Source organism: Haliotis rubra, unplaced genomic scaffold (assembly GCF_003918875.1).
Source record: "Haliotis rubra isolate DU_JTF1 unplaced genomic scaffold, ASM391887v1 Scf321, whole genome shotgun sequence".
NCBI lineage: Eukaryota > Metazoa > Mollusca > Gastropoda > Lepetellida > Haliotidae > Haliotis > Haliotis rubra.
In genome coordinates this window covers 896,623-912,482 of record NW_025766993.1, presented here as the reverse complement: position 1 = coordinate 912,482, position 15,860 = coordinate 896,623, and the positions used below count along the sequence as shown (strand labels likewise).

At 39.2% G+C, this 15,860-nt stretch overlaps 2 protein-coding genes across 2 annotated transcripts in view; both read right to left on the bottom strand.

Annotated features, from left to right (window-relative positions):
- LOC124283802 (cadherin-related tumor suppressor-like) overlaps window positions 1–13,606 on the bottom strand; it is a 126,583-nt gene extending 112,977 nt beyond the window's left edge. Inside the window, 1 exon segment of the mRNA XM_046719830.1 lies at window positions 11,358–13,606. Coding sequence (XP_046575786.1) covers window positions 11,358–13,481 — 2,124 coding nt within the window. The 5' untranslated portion in view covers window positions 13,482–13,606.
- Window positions 13,541–15,860, bottom strand: LOC124283801 (cadherin EGF LAG seven-pass G-type receptor 2-like). The gene is made up of 4 exons (XM_046719829.1): window positions 15,681–15,860; window positions 14,711–15,273; window positions 13,582–14,473; window positions 13,541–13,549 (listed from the first exon to the last, which is right to left on the bottom strand). The coding sequence occupies exons 1-4, from the start codon at window positions 15,858–15,860 to the stop codon at window positions 13,541–13,543; spliced, it is 1,644 nt and encodes a 547-aa protein (XP_046575785.1).

The following is a 15,860-nucleotide window of genomic DNA, read 5'->3' as shown; positions in this document are numbered from 1 at the left end:
TTCCCTGCACGTCAACAAGACACAACATCCTATTCTAATATTTTACTGGGAAACAGATAAATTCAGTGCTATTAAAAACATGAAATGATGTTCCTGAAATATGCTGTGTGTTTTTTAGATTTATTCATGTGTTGTATTTTGAGGAAGCGCTACCATGCTTTTTCATCCACAACTTTATCCTTGTGCATTATGTGTGAATGGTATGTTGTCTTGTTTTGTATTTTGTGTGTTTGTCAGAAAGAAAAACATACTGTATCCTGATTTCTGATCTCTCTGTTCTATTTGTTTTGGCTTTGCAGTTCCATGGTGCATAGCTATTTCCTTGAGAAAGGACTACAGGAATAAATATGTCAGTTTAAAAAAAAGTGTTGTGTCCAAGGGGTTTTACCGCCATATTGAACACCTGTGTGTTCCATGACTAGCAATTAATGGCGGTGGGGAAGCCAAATGGGTAAAGCGTCCACTCGTCACGCCAAAGGCCCGGGTTCGATTCCCCACATGGATACAAGGTATGAAGCCTATTTCTGGTGTTCAACACTGTGATATTGCTGGAATATTAGCAGTATAAAACCATACTTACTCACTAACAATTAGTATGAAAAATGAAAATATGATTTCTTAAATAATGTTATGATATATTGGAACACAAGTGAATCTCAACTTGAAAGATTATTAGACTAGCAAGGAATATTATTGATTCACTGTTTCAAGGTCAGTTTATAGAATAGCATGTCCCCAACAACCCAAGTGGTTTAACTATTGTATTACCCTCCTGTGCAGCCTAGGGACCAGCTGATATTGGAAATTAGCCAATCACTTTACATCACAGCTCGAGTTGTCAAGCTATAAACAAACATGCTCTATGTAATCAATACCCAATAAGACGTAACACAAAATATTTACAACATAAACTTGATGCTGCTATTACCATACAAAAGATTGTTATTTTTAACAGAATGTGTTGAAGTCGATAACCATTGTCCAAGAGAAGCTAATGTACATCTTATCGATTCTACTACACGGTGACAGAAAAATACATAAGGCCAGACCAATCTTATTTCTTGTTTTACAGATTTTTGTCCTGAGAAAACCTAAAGACAGGAGGGGAAAAAAATAAAATGACCAGTCACAGTAATATTCCTTCTAAATACCAAAAGTATTTTACTTTTGGGAACTTATGAAGTGTATATGGGGCAAAAAACAATCTAAAAGAAGTTTTCTTGTAAGTTTACATTTTTGGCCAATAAAAACATGAGGATTTATTTTTCTGAATCTTGAAAAAATATGACCGGCGGATCCGTAAAACAAGAAATAAAATTGGTCTGGCCTAACTTAATAAAATAAATGAAACATTTGATACAGGTAAGTCTATGGTCAAATCTTGGAAAGGTGTGGTTCTATTATCAGGATAATTTGGATCATTTTGAACATCACTGCCCTGAGTGATGGATAAAATCTGTAACAGTCTCCGGAGGAATATAAATGTGAACGTCATAACTCATCCGAGTGTTACAAAACACAGAGCCTCCTATTCATCCTGTGATGTGCCGATGTCACAAGATGGTGACAGGTGCTTGTCATCAGGGTTGGAGGGTACCTTGCTACAAGTATGCGAACATGTCAACCCATGTGTGCATGGTCAGTGAAGCAGTGAAGATTATATGAACATCCAGTCCATATTATATATGACCCGAATCTGGCAGATAGTCTCCAATAAACCTAACATGAATTATACTTATTAAGTGGTTCAACTCTATATTCATCTTCCATTACTTCCACAAAGGAGGCAAGCACCTGTGAGGTAAACCACCACAAACTTTTCAAGTTGAGATATCGACATGATCGCCAAGGAAAATTCAAGCTGTCTCAAATCCAACCTTGGGGTTCGATATAAGATCCATTAAAAATTCTTATCTAAAAAATTTACTGTTTGTCAAATAACCAGCTTTGGGAATATAGAGTATTTATCAGCTGATACAATTTGAATCAACTTCGCAACCTAAACTCTGAGGGGAGTTTTACAAACACTTGACTCGCCATTATCTGAAGTTAAGTTCTGACTTATGTACAATATAAAGGCTATCTAATCTCTGACGAAATGAGAACCAGACAAAACAAGATATTACCAACATGTTCAAGTGTGTCGTGTCTTTGTCCTGCCTAATATCCACTAAAATTGAGTTATCACAATGACTGTATAGAATATCTTACAATGGTGTATATAAATTGCGAAAAGTGTACTCGGAACAAAAGCGAAAAAGGTCTGACAGATAATTCTCCCGTTGGAACTAAATACATTTAATTCAAGTTAACAGATGTGTTTGAACTTCGCTGACACATTTGTCACACATTACTGTTACCGTGATGCAGTACAATCGATTATTTTCTTTGAAAATAAATGTCCATTCTTGAGATGAGGCCTTAGGGGAGTGAGTCACAAATTCCCAATATACAAATAAGAGAAATTGATCACAGAACGTCTGCTTGACTTTCACACAAACCTGTCAGAATGTTTCGACTCGATAACCGTATTAGTGTTGATGATCTGACCTACCATATTAATAAAGGATTGACTCACTGTGGGTAAAATCATTACTCCTCTCCAAGGATACTAAGTAGAACAAACTGTCTGCTTGGTATATCCAATCGACAGGTAATCTCAATCTAAATATCCTTCACACAAGGGATAGTTACCGATCAGCAGATTGACTTCATTCAATATCATATTTCTCAAGGGAAAAATCCCATGGAGACAAGATAATCTCTCATGACGCATTTGATAGAAACAATTTATTCGTTAAGGTTTCTTAGTTCACTTTAATTAAGATTCCTATCATCTTATTACTATCATTAATTTCACATTTTACATTTAAATTTATTTTAAAACTTACTACTTTGAGTATTTTACAAAACCATAATATTCCCATAAGCAATTTAAAATTTCTATCAGATTCTTCCATAATTACAATAAATGAATATATACAAACTATTAACTTTAGTTCATATTATCATATTCATGTCTGTCAAAATGGTTGACTATATTATTATGATAATTAAACAATATGTAATTATTGAAACAGGAAAAAATCAGAAAGTCTGTAACTTATTACACAGCAAAAAAAAAATTAATAAAAATAATAATCTCTAAAAAAGCCTAAAAAAAACTCAACGTATTATATCGAGGGTTTGGAGCAGCAAGGTACCAAGTGCATATTTCATCATTCTGAGAAAATCGCATTTGAAGTTTTCAATGACCATATCTGTTGCTCTGTATATCTTAGCTTAACCAATACATACATGTTCAATAGAGGTGGTGTGAATGTATCAAATGCTCTGATGCCATTCCTAATGAAGCCTTAATTTCTTAATTACATCAATTATTGTGATGATGGTACACTTTGAATGAAGAGAATTTGTTCAAACATTCCAGGACAGCAAGGTACCAAGTGGCACTTGGTACCTTGCTGCCCCAACATTTCACCAATGTTCAGCGTGAGTTTCAGAGCTGCAAAGGACCAAGTGGCACTTGGTACCTTGCTGCCCCAAACATTATATACAGTCATTTTTGAATTGCAATGTACCAAGTGGCACTTGGTTCTTTGCTGCACAAACCAGTTTACAGTAAATATAGGGTTGCAATGTGCCAAGTGGCATTTGGTTCTTTGCTGCCACGAACATTGCACAGTAAAGAGATAGTGTTGCAATGTGCCAAGTGACGCTTGGTACCTTGTTGCCCGTAGCATTTATGCCATAAAGTTTGACTTAAGGAGTACCTAATGACACAGGATTCATTGTTACATAAGCATTTGACTCTATATCTATTTAATATGGAAATTTGACACTTAGCAAACTGCTGCCGGTGATGTTAATGAAATATGTTTGTCTAGAAAATCATATTATTAACGCATTGTCAACCTTAACTTGTCAATCGTGATATCTGTTTGGTGAAAATGTGCGATTTGTTTTTATCTATTACATATCTCAGATGCTATCATTGTATTAATTAATTGCGATGTAAAATATTGGGCACAATATGAAAAACAGACCTTCAAGTTTTATAAAGATAAAACTATTTACCATATTAACACAATAAAAAAATAAAAATAAGAGATGATACTTTTATTCCAAACTAAACTATTTTGCAGCGATTGAAATGCCATGCTTTCCATTCAGTTTGACTTGATGCATATTATTTGAATTTCTTATAATACAAAACATCAAAGTGAATATATTGTTACAGAAATCATAAAGTGACTATGTTACATAAATTGGTTACGGTTTAATACATTGTATTTGGCAATCACTGAAATGGCCTCATAATTAGTCTCTTGCTACATGATTGTCACTAATAGTCCCTAATCGTCCACTCCTCATCGCTGGCAGGCCCGGAAGCCGATCAACAGATGTTGCTGATGTTGGTAGAGATTCATAGTAAGGGTGGAACTCTGTCGGGATAATTTCTTTTCCACACAGAGTTAACAAATCCTGCTTCTTTGCAACAGAAATTGACAGCTTGGAATTGTAAGCAGGTGTTGGAGCTCTTGTCATTAAGCGCTGCTGTTTGAGATTTCCTCCTAGTCCCTGAGATAACCTTGATCTCCAGGAAGTCGTCCTCCTGAAAACCATAGTTGACAAAGATTGAGTTCACAGCTTCCCCGTCGGACTTGAATCCACTTGATCTTCAGCCAGTTGATTCTCTCTCCTCCAACCGAGATCTTCATATTTGGATAGAACATTTACAAATTCCTTGAAATCAAGAACATCATCTCATTTCAATGGAATGGTAATATATCTCTTACCTCCCTGGCCAGAGATATCACCGTGCTCCATTGCACAGGTGCAAATACCTGGGTTCTTTTTCTTAGCTGTTTCAATAGCTGAATGGATGGAATCGCATTCCATTTGAGAATGACCTGATGTCAGAAATTTGTGATTTAATTTGTGTAAATTTGAATTTTTTGAAGGCTATAGAGCAAGGAGCCTGCAACAAATTGGTTTCGATTTTGGCCGCCACACGAGTCCGAGAAATATGTCACTTCCTTCACATTTTTGTTCGATTGACATACGGAAAAGGTGTTTTTTAATAAGCATGTGGCAATTTCGTTGGCTCCTCTTTTTCCATTTGTTTCATCCCACAGGTGACATGTTCCTTGTTGGTCCCCAAGAGAGTAGAAGGAAAGGTTATAGACAGACAATTTTCTTGCATAATACAGCTCCCCAACAAGACTGCATGGAGTATTTAGAACAGCTTGCAAATCAAACGTTGCCACATAGTGGGCTTTATTTAATTTGGCTTCGACTTTGTCTCGTTCTTTTTCATTTCTGGCTTCTACCTTGTCCTTCTGATGTTCCTCATACTTACTGAGAATTTCGTTGTCAATGGTACCAGCCAACTTCTTTCCCTCATACAGACTGCATTTTGAACATTGATCCTTTTCGGTTTAAAGAATGAAATATTATATTCTGTACAGAAGATTTCTCTATACTTGCTCTCCTTGACATAGTTTGAACCTGATTCTTGACATTTTTGCTTGTAAAGCATGTGCATTTTCTTTATATTTAAGTCCTGCGAGAGATATTTTTTCACAGTGTCCTTCCTCACATAGTGTGATTCCATTTGTGGAAAGGAGGTTATATGCCAGCCTCTTATGTTGTTTATTGTTTCAAGGTCAATTTTGTTCCCAGATGCAGTGACACCTCTTCTGTCTTCGCCTGTATACACACCATGTTCTTTCATTTTCAATGCATGATCCACAACCTTCCTCCCAATATTGAGTGTTGCAAGAAAAAGTCCCGGCACACCGCGAATCTTCTTCTCCTCATAGACAAAATGATACTGTCGAGAAGTTGTTTTCTTCCCCTTTGACCTTACCGGTGACAAGGAATCCACCATCTGACACACAAAACTTCTTTGCCTTTCATAGGATGGTAGTTGGTAATAATTCTCAAAGATTGCCTGCCTTGTTTCGAATCTATGTTTTTGGAGCACCCAAAAGCGACACCTATCACAACTGATATCTTGCACGTGCTTTTCTTCTACTAGTTTCCCTCTACAGGATACATAGGCTTGCCCTCTGCAGCTTTGCCTTCCTGATATTTTTCTTCCATAGTTCTGGAGCTTTGAGCTTCTTCCTGCTTGAAGGCCTTTTCTTGGGGCTTCTGTAGTCAGCCCTTTGTGAGGAGTTACAACCCGGGATGGGTACTGATGTAGATGTTGTGACTTTACATGTTTCCACTTGAGTTTCCATGGTCTTCTCTGGGGTTGCAGGTGTTGCTTTAAGAGGAACTATGCCTCGTAATGTTCCTCACAGCGTGCAGCAATATAGCCAAGACCTGAGGCAGCTATCTTTACTCAGTGCTATGTCCGGTTCCACATATTGGACAGGTGTGGAGACACTGCTTGAAAAATCCTCACCGGCCGCTGAAACATATTGGCAATAGCCAATGGCAGACAATCTCCGATTGGACATTTCCAACTCCATTCCCTGATATTTTGTTCACCTCGTGTCTAAAGAGAGTGAATTGGTCTTCTTTATCTAACTGCCCTGTGGCAAGAAACCCATATAATTTTTCATAATTGTCAAGGAGATGTTCGCCGACGTTCTTTCTCATAAAGACTGTGGATCAGAGCGTTTCTTGCAAACTTGCGATTACTGCAGCAAAAAAACAATTTCCGTCTGGTGGTACTGCTGACACTTGTAACTCATTGCTGTTGAGGAGAAGGTCAAGTCTCTTGTTGTGAAATCTTCTGGCAAGAATAAGCAGATTTTGCATTTCAGCACTTGTTTGTTGAGCTCTTTGCATATAATCGTTTTTGCAGGATGTGGAAGACGTACTTGCTTGAATGTCACAACTGGTTGATGCTGAGGTTCGACTGGGGCTTTTCTTCTGTCGCTTTCTGAACTTTACAGGGCTGCTTCTTATTCTTTTCCTAGAATCCCTTGACTCACTGGAATCAGAATCTGAAGATGATGCAGGGTGATATGTTTCATCAATCCCAGAGCTATCTATATCACTTAATTCTGCCATGTTGTGCACAGGGAGTAACTGTGCTAATGGAACATCCTCTTCATCGTCTGTTTCTGACAATGCACATTGTCTGTTTGTGCTATTGAGGGGGCAGTCGTTGTCTGCAGATAAGTTGCTTTTCAAATTTGATTTTGGTACGTCATCTTCATTTCCGTCTGATAGAACTTCAGTTGATTGAAAAATCCTTTTTTGTCCATCTTGTACTTGATCTGCAAGGGAAAAGTATAAATATCAATGAATTCAAAAGCCACCATATAGAAATGGGTGTAAATTGATTTCTTTGAAAACCAAGACGGTAACATGTTTAAATGCAGCGTGATTGTGAATGAGTTATTCATAAGCCCTTCATTTGCTCAAGTTATCAAGGTATCAAACATGGTTATGTACTATACCTGATTCATCAATGTACATGGCACACAGTGAAGTCATCATCATCATCGTCTGGCCAAAGATCATTGTTTGCCGAATCCTGTAAGATTAGAATATTATCATACTTCAACTGCTGTTCAATATAAGGATACAAACTGTACATCTTCTTGTTCATGCATGTGAAATAGGAGAATGGAATGTACCCTTCACTACATTCATATTGTACCACCTGGATCCTATTATCCATGCAATTAAAACAATACATTTCATATACCTGTCTGTTATAATGTATTCCCAAAGAGAAAATATACCATGGAAGAACATCCCAGTGTATAACATCTTTTTAAAGTCCAAAGAAACTTTAACGATACATTTGAGGAACCATTCAAATGGTAAATTGTTTTCTGTAGCATAAGTTTTATGTGATATTCATAATTTATGTATCCGCGTCGTGGTTCTTCTCACTATGAAAATGATGTTACTAAGCAAACTGAGAAAGAAATTCACATTTATAGTCCAAATTATTCTTCTGATATCCACATGATTTTAATGTTTGTTTTCTTTTAAAACATCAGTTCCCCGTGACATTGACACATTCTCTTCTCAATTATATAAATAACAAAATCATAAAGAGAATAACACTTACTTTTACTTTGTCCATGTTTTCCTCAAATCGGTGTCCACGTGTGAATATGTCTACAACCATGCGGCAAATGAACCAAGTTAAGGTTCCCCATCCCTAAGAAGGATGTATCAAGTAAACTAACTGTCAATTCTAGTTTCTTATCATGAAATAGTACTTCACAGATATCTATGTGTATAAAAACTCAACAACAACATAGGCAGGACCCTTAGTGGAGCAAAGGCCCAAGTGCCACATGGCTAAAATAGCCAGGCTTGACGCGTGGCGTGAGTGCAGCAAGGAGCCAAGTGGCACATGGGCCCTTTGCTGCCCTAAGCACATAGCACTTGGTACCTTGCTGCCCTAAACATTTCTAAGTTATGCACTTGGTACCTTTTAACATAATTAAATATCTCTGCAATTAATTAAAAAACAGCCTTGATTTTTTTACAGAATATCAATGACATCACAGTGGTCAATAATCTTTAAAAATGTGAAAATGTCCCAAAAGTGCACTTGGTACCTTGCTGCCCTAAACCCACGATATAGCAATTTTAAATTGCTTTCATTTTGAAAACCTTATCAATTCACTAATCATTTTCCACATCCCCAGTCCAGCTTTTTGCAACACCTGAGTGTCCAACAAAAATTCCACCAGAATAAACCAATTAATCACATTCTGTATTCACTACCAGCACATCACAATAGAAGCTCTCAGTGTCAAGGGAGAGTTCAAAAGCTTACACTGCACCCACAATGAAAGACCTCTAGTGAATTGCAATGACATTCCATACCTAAGTGTACATTCCAAAAATGCATTCATTAATGACCTGGGCTGATCACCAGACAAATTAGTATTCCCTCCAAGAAGAATCTGAGTTGAACCCAGTTCGCCTGTATTGGGTTACGATCAATTTCACGTTTATTGGAAGAATTTTTAATTCACACCAGACAAGGTAATCCTGGCAATTTTTCTGTATCAAAGACATCTTGCAGTTTGGTTACAGTCAAGCTGTAAATTAAACGGCACCAGGGATAAATCACTTGCAAGATGGTACAGGGGCCCATATATTAAGGTTCCCCTCATCACACATGTCATATAAATTATCTCCCTTGGAAGTCTAACCTCCGTTTGAAATTAACCTTTATTTATTAAAATGGTCATATTTCATGACCATCAATAAACTCAATAACAATATTTGGCTTTTTCACATAATTATTTCATACAGGTTCTGAAATTCAAGTATAGCTGTAATATCCTGAGTGAGTGAGTGAGTGAGTGAGTGAGTGAGTGAGTGAGTGAGTGAGTGAGTGAGTTATTGCAACATTGGCAATAATCAACTACATGTACTTTGCAATTAACATTTCATGGCATTTCCTGTTACATGCACATGGTAAAGTAATTGCATCGGTGAAAAAACACCGAAACACGTTATGGCATGTATTATCAGCACCCCACTCAAAACAGCCATGTTTCCGAGAAACAAAGTGTGCACCACAAGCAAGAAAATACATATCAACATTATTGACTTGGGGACTAAACTTCACTCACTTACTCACCGGCTCTATAACCTACAGTCTACCTTTCAAATATTTTTTAACTTTTTCCTTTGAAAAACACACAAACATTTCAATAATTATTTCCTTCCTGTGGAACAGCGCACAGAAGGAAAGTCAAGCACACTACAATAGCCATTGCAATAGTCCCTTGAACAATGACTTCAAGTGCTGTGCACCAGCCAGCCTTACCCACACCCCACAGGTACCAGCCTGACATAACATAGGAGTGACAACCGATCCAGTATAAACAGATTATACACCAGCCCATATACCACCACTTCAATAGCGGGGACGGAAAAGCTCGAATACCAATAGATCTATTGCGAATAAGCGTGAACAGTAGGTGTCTTGACCAAGTCAATATTATAGCTTGGTTCTGAGGGGTTGAACTAGAGTTAGCCTTTAGTAGGTCAGTCGTCAATGCAATCATTGTCAACAGCTTCCCGTTTTCAGGTACAATGCTGAGAATCATGGGAAATGTTTCTGCGGTTCTATTATTACATTATTATTGATTATAACAACGAGCTTTGAAATCACATGGGAAAGCAGGGTATGCTGTTATATAAGAGATTGAATGCAAGACGAAGCTCATTTGAACCATTATAAAAACCAAACTGAATTTAAAACAGAATCTAAATCTACAGCATCCCATTGGAATTTCTTCAGATATTACCATAAGAATTTTCACAATGGACGTTACAATCATTTTATAATCTTTGTTAAAATCAATAACCTGTTCCTTAAAAAAAATATGAAATAAACAACTTTCATGATTCATCTTAAAGCAGGTTACTCAAACAAGTTAAAAAAGTATTCAAATTTCATTATAGATATTCAAAGAGATATGCGTTTTCCCTGGGACAAGCTAACGCCACTTGTCAAGAAAATGCTTTGTTGATGTGAAAATACATTAAAGAAAAATATATTTTGTCAAGATTTGAATTTCAATTATATCCATTTGACATGCTAGAATATTCTCAGCTGACAGATCGTGTATTGTTTGTTGGGCTACTTGGGGCATATTGAAAGAATGTGTAATGTGATGAGTTTTCTAAGAAAACCAATAACGATGTAGGGCTTGTGGTATACAGTGTCAGTAAATGGCTGTGTTGCAGTGTAAATGTATTCTTGCTGGTCTGCGGAGAATAACGTTTGACATGAAATTCAATACAAGAGAAAACATTTGAATATACCATGGAAACAGAAATTGAATCTGGTGTCAAAACCGGAGAAATTTGTTGCTAAAATTCAAACTGAAGAAAAATTCTATTCCTTGGATATGTTTTTAATATAACCAGTTTGACATGCTTGAACATATGTATCTGTTTTGTTCTCTGCAGAGATAATAGTGAAAACTTTATATTACAGAAATCATGTTTCCATGGCGATTTCAAAACTTTTCTCATGCACAGTAATTACTGTATTACAAACTGGCTACATTTCAATACTGACAAAAAAAATGTTTGTGTGTATATTTTCTTACATCATTGTTGAAATAAATTAAATGCCACTCAAATTGAATCTATGAATTTGTGCTGAACTCTTTTGAGTCCACTAGCCAAAACTTGCTTGTAGTATAATTTTCAGGCGACCTCTGTTATGATATGGGCCATTACGAGCTGATATTACCAGAACAAAAAGAACTTTAAAAGACCCATTCTTCAAGCAAGAAGATATATGGTGTCACTGATTACAAACAACAGAGATTCAGACAGAATTGATGTAGCCAATTTTTTAAGAGTTGTCTACCTTCAATATAGGAAGGTTTCTGTCTTACCTGAGTGGAGCGAGTTCTTGGGCCATTTCCACCAATCAGTGCAGCATAAATGGTGACATCCACATATTCCGGTAATTTTTCCCTGTCAAGAACTTGTGCAGTGGTAAGCCTTCCAGTTGATTTATTAATGTCAAATATCCTTCCTGCGGAGCCTGAAACGCCTGTGAGAAAGTATTCTACACGTAATCCAGACTGGGAAGATGTCGCATCTACTTGCAAAACGCTTGTACCAACAGGCTGGTTCTCTTGAACACCACTACTGTACGAACGTGAGGAGAATATAGGACCACCACTTTCAGATATGACCAAAACTGTAAAGTCCATGCTTGTTGATTTGGGATCGGGCCTCCCATCATCCTGTCCATGGTCAGTGGCCTTGACTGTCAAGGAGTAGGAGACTGGATTCACAGGGAAGTTCTTCAACAGGTTCAACTGTCCACTGGAGGCCAAGGAGAACAGAGTGGTGTCACCAGACACCATACTGAACGATATGCGTCCATTATTACCGGTGTCAGGATCATCTGCTTCGATTGTGGTGATGATGCTACGAGTGGCACTTGAAGAAACAGGAAATGTGTTCTGAGACTTAAATGTTGGTGCATTGTCATTTACATCGAGGATGATGAGGCTGACGATTTTCGTGGAGGAGAGTCTTAAAAGTGGATCTGTTGCCTGATCTGTTGCCATGACGGTTACTGTGTAGAGTTCAGACACTTCTCGGTCAACCTTCTCATGGATGTAAATATCACCAGTTGCAGGGTTTATCTGGAAGTTGTTGCCCACAGGGTTCTGTTGAATGATGCTGTACAGAATCTGCCCATTTGGACCTGAGTCAGCATCAAAGGCATTAGCTGAAGCCACATTTTTGCCCTTTGCGGAATCTTCCCTCACAGAGCTTGAGATGGACCCATCACTGAATATGGGAGCATTGTCATTGACATCCAGGACATTGACGACGAATGAGGTGCTGGACGACAGTGTTTGGTGGTCACCATCCCCTGCGTCAGACACCATTATCTCCAGAGTAAACTTCTTGGTATTCTCGTAGTCCAGGGGTTTGTTTAGGTACAGTTTACCCGTGTGCCTGTCCAGGTTGAAGAAGTTTCCGTTGTTGCCAAGGTTGATGTCATAGAAGAGGACGGCATTGTTGGCAATGTCATCATCCACAGCAGAAAACGAAGCAATAAGTTCTCCAGGCTGGGCTGACTCAAGGATGCTGGCTTCTGATGGAGGAGAGACAAACATTGGTATGTTGTCATTGAAGTCCATGACGGTGATGTGCAGAGTAGCAGTGGCACTGAGGCGGTTGCTCACATCCACAGAGTCAGAGGCCAAGATGATTAGGTCATAGTGATCTATTGTTTCACGATCTAGCTCAGCGATGAGAAAAACGTTACCCTGTGTTTCATCAATCCTGAACTTCTTCTGTTCATTTCCTGACAGGAACACGTAAGAAATTGCTCCATTTTCTCCAATGTCAACATCAGTGGCTGTGATTGTGGTGAGTCTCACTCCAAGCTGGGCATTTTCCATCACAGATGAAGTGTAGATTTGCTTCGAGAAGATTGGTGGGTTATCATTATCATCTGTGACATAAACTTTCACTAAAGCAGTTTCATGAAGACGTTTCAGTCCATTATCGGTTGCTGTTACCTCAAAAGCATAATAATCTCTTCCCATTAGAGTCTGCATACTTTCCCTATCAAAAGATTTCAATGTGAATACCTCTCCAGTTTGAGGATTGATAGTAAAATTGGTTTGATCACCTCCAACTGAGAAGATAATCTCAGCATTTCTACCTATATCAGCATCTGTTGCCCGGACTGTTCCAGTGAAGGTTCTCAGGGGCATGTTTTCTCGAACATAGAGTTCATATGTGTCATTGCTAAAAACTGGTTTGTTGTCATTGTCGTCGAGAATATGAAATGTTATGTTGGCTACCGAGCTTCTAGGCTCTGCACCCCGGTCGCTGACGGTCACAGACAAAGAATAGATGTCCCTTTCTTCTCTGTCCAGTTTATGAGCAACATAGAGAGTACCATCGGGGAAATATACCAAACCGATGTTGCAGGTTTCCTCTTGTGATGTTGTACACAAGAGCACCGTTCTGGCCCAAGTCTTCATCAATGGCAATCAGTTGGAATATTGGTTCATTGACTGGTTTAGACTCATGGATAGACCTCTCATAATGACTGCTTTGATACACAGGGTTATGATCATTGACATCTTGGATGAAGACAGTGATGTCGACAGTGGTAGAGAGCTGGGGCGTTCCTGCATCAGTTGCTGTCACAGTGAGGGTGTGGGTGCTTCTGTTGGATGGCAGCTGGTCGAGTGGCTTGTTCAGGTAAATCACTCCAGTCTGGGCCTTAATCATGAAGACATTGTTAGAATTAGACGTCAGGGTGTAGGAGAGATCCGAGTTGGGACCAAAGTCAGCATCCCTGGCTTCTGCATGGTAGATGTTCCGGCCGATTGGCCAGTTTTCATGCACGGAGGTTTCCATGGTTTGGTCCACAAAGACAGGGGAGTTATCATTGATGTCAGTGACCTCTACCTTCACTGATGTCTCCCGGAAGCGAGAACCGCTTGCAATTACCTTCAGGTGGAACTCAGACTGTACTTCCCGGTCCACTTTCTTTACAGTGGTAATCTGCCCGGATGTTCTGTCTATGTTGAACACTCCATAAGGATCGCCCCCAACAATAGCATATGTCACAGGGGTGTTGTCTGACACGGTAGCCGTTACTCTTCCAACACTTCTGCTCACATCAGGAATCTGATTTTCACCAACTTCTTCAATGGAGAATGTATAGCTTTGACCACTAAATTGTGGAGCAGGGTCATTAACGTTAGCGACAGTGACCTCCAAAGAAGCATCAGGAGATGCAATCTTCCCCCCACCATCAGTAACCCGCACAGTCAGACGGTATGGGCTGCGACTTTTGTCCAGCTGCTTGGTTGTCCGGACCCATCCAGTGGATGCATCAATGGAGAAGCTGCTGAAGCTGTCCCCAAAGAAGCTGTAGGTGACGCGTCTGTTGAGTCCTTCATCTGGATCAAAGGCAAACACCTGGACCACATCAGTCCCTGAAGGCTGGTTCTCTAGGATACTGCTGAAGTATTGTCGGGGCTCGGAATGTAGGGGCGTTATCGTTCACATCGTTCAGGCTGACTATCACAGATGCTGTGGATGAAAGTGATGGGTTTCCACCATCTCTTGCTATGACTAAAATGGTGTATTTAGGAACAGTCTCTCGGTCTAACTCTTTAGCTGTTCTGACCCTGCCACTGATAGAATTAATTTGGAAAGTGTTTGGGTAGCTTCGATCAACACTGGGTGAAACAGGTACCTAACAGTTCCATTCAAGCCTTCGTCAGTGTCCGTCGCTGTTAGAGTGATGATGTCAGATCCAACCCCTATGTCTTCTCGAACATTCACATCATACACCGATCGATCAAATGTCGGAACCACGTCATTCTCATCAAGAATCGTAACAATCAGTGTGGTGTAGTTTCTGAAAATCTGAGCGCCCCCATCTTTTGCCGATATATTCATGATGACCTGGAAGGTAGTTTCATGGTCTAGCTTGTCCTGGGTGGTAACAAGACCTGTAGCTGGATCAATCCGGAACCAATTCAGGTCATTTCCTGTCACAATTGAATATGACAATGCAGAGTTTGGGCCTGAATCTTCATCTGAGGCTGTCACACTTTCCACAAAACTTCCTGGCAATTCAAGTTCGCTCATCTTCACCCTGTACTCATGTTTTGCAAAAACTGGAGCATGGTCGTTAGCATCGCTTACATAGATTATGAGATGGCCAGTGGAACTACGTTGAGGGTATCCATGATCAACTGCTTTCATTGTGAGGTTATACATGCTCACTTTCTCCCTGTCTAAATCTCCAATGACCTGAATCAAATTTACACTTAAGTACGGGTTAAAGAGTGTGAAAAGTTTAAAATGTCCAAGTTCATTACCACCGATGATCGAGAGAGATGTGTTACCATTTTCACCAGAATCATCATCGATGACAGACACAGATGCAACTTTTTGCCAGGCGTTACATTCTCATCCACTGTAGCAAAATCCTTACTTCGGTCTGGATAGTAAGTAAAACTTATAATGGGATCGTGATCGTTTTCATCATTGATGATAACAGTGATATAAGCACGGCCAAGGAGGGATGGTGATCCTCTGTCTGATGCCTCAACGGTGATCAAGCAGCTGTTTGGGTTACACCTCAATGAACGAGCGCAGATTCTTGTACAAGTCAAGGGAGTTTTTAATGTCCTGATCACACCTGTCCTTTCCTCCACCCTGAACTGGCCGCTGTTCTCATCACTGAGGCTGTACACAATTTCTGAGTTTAAACCTTTGTCCGCATCTGTAGCATGGACAGTTACTACAGCTGTATTTATTGGTGCACTTTCGTTCACTTTAGCCTCAAACTCACTCGGGTTAAATGTGGGGTTGTTATCATTGGTGTCCGTTATCAT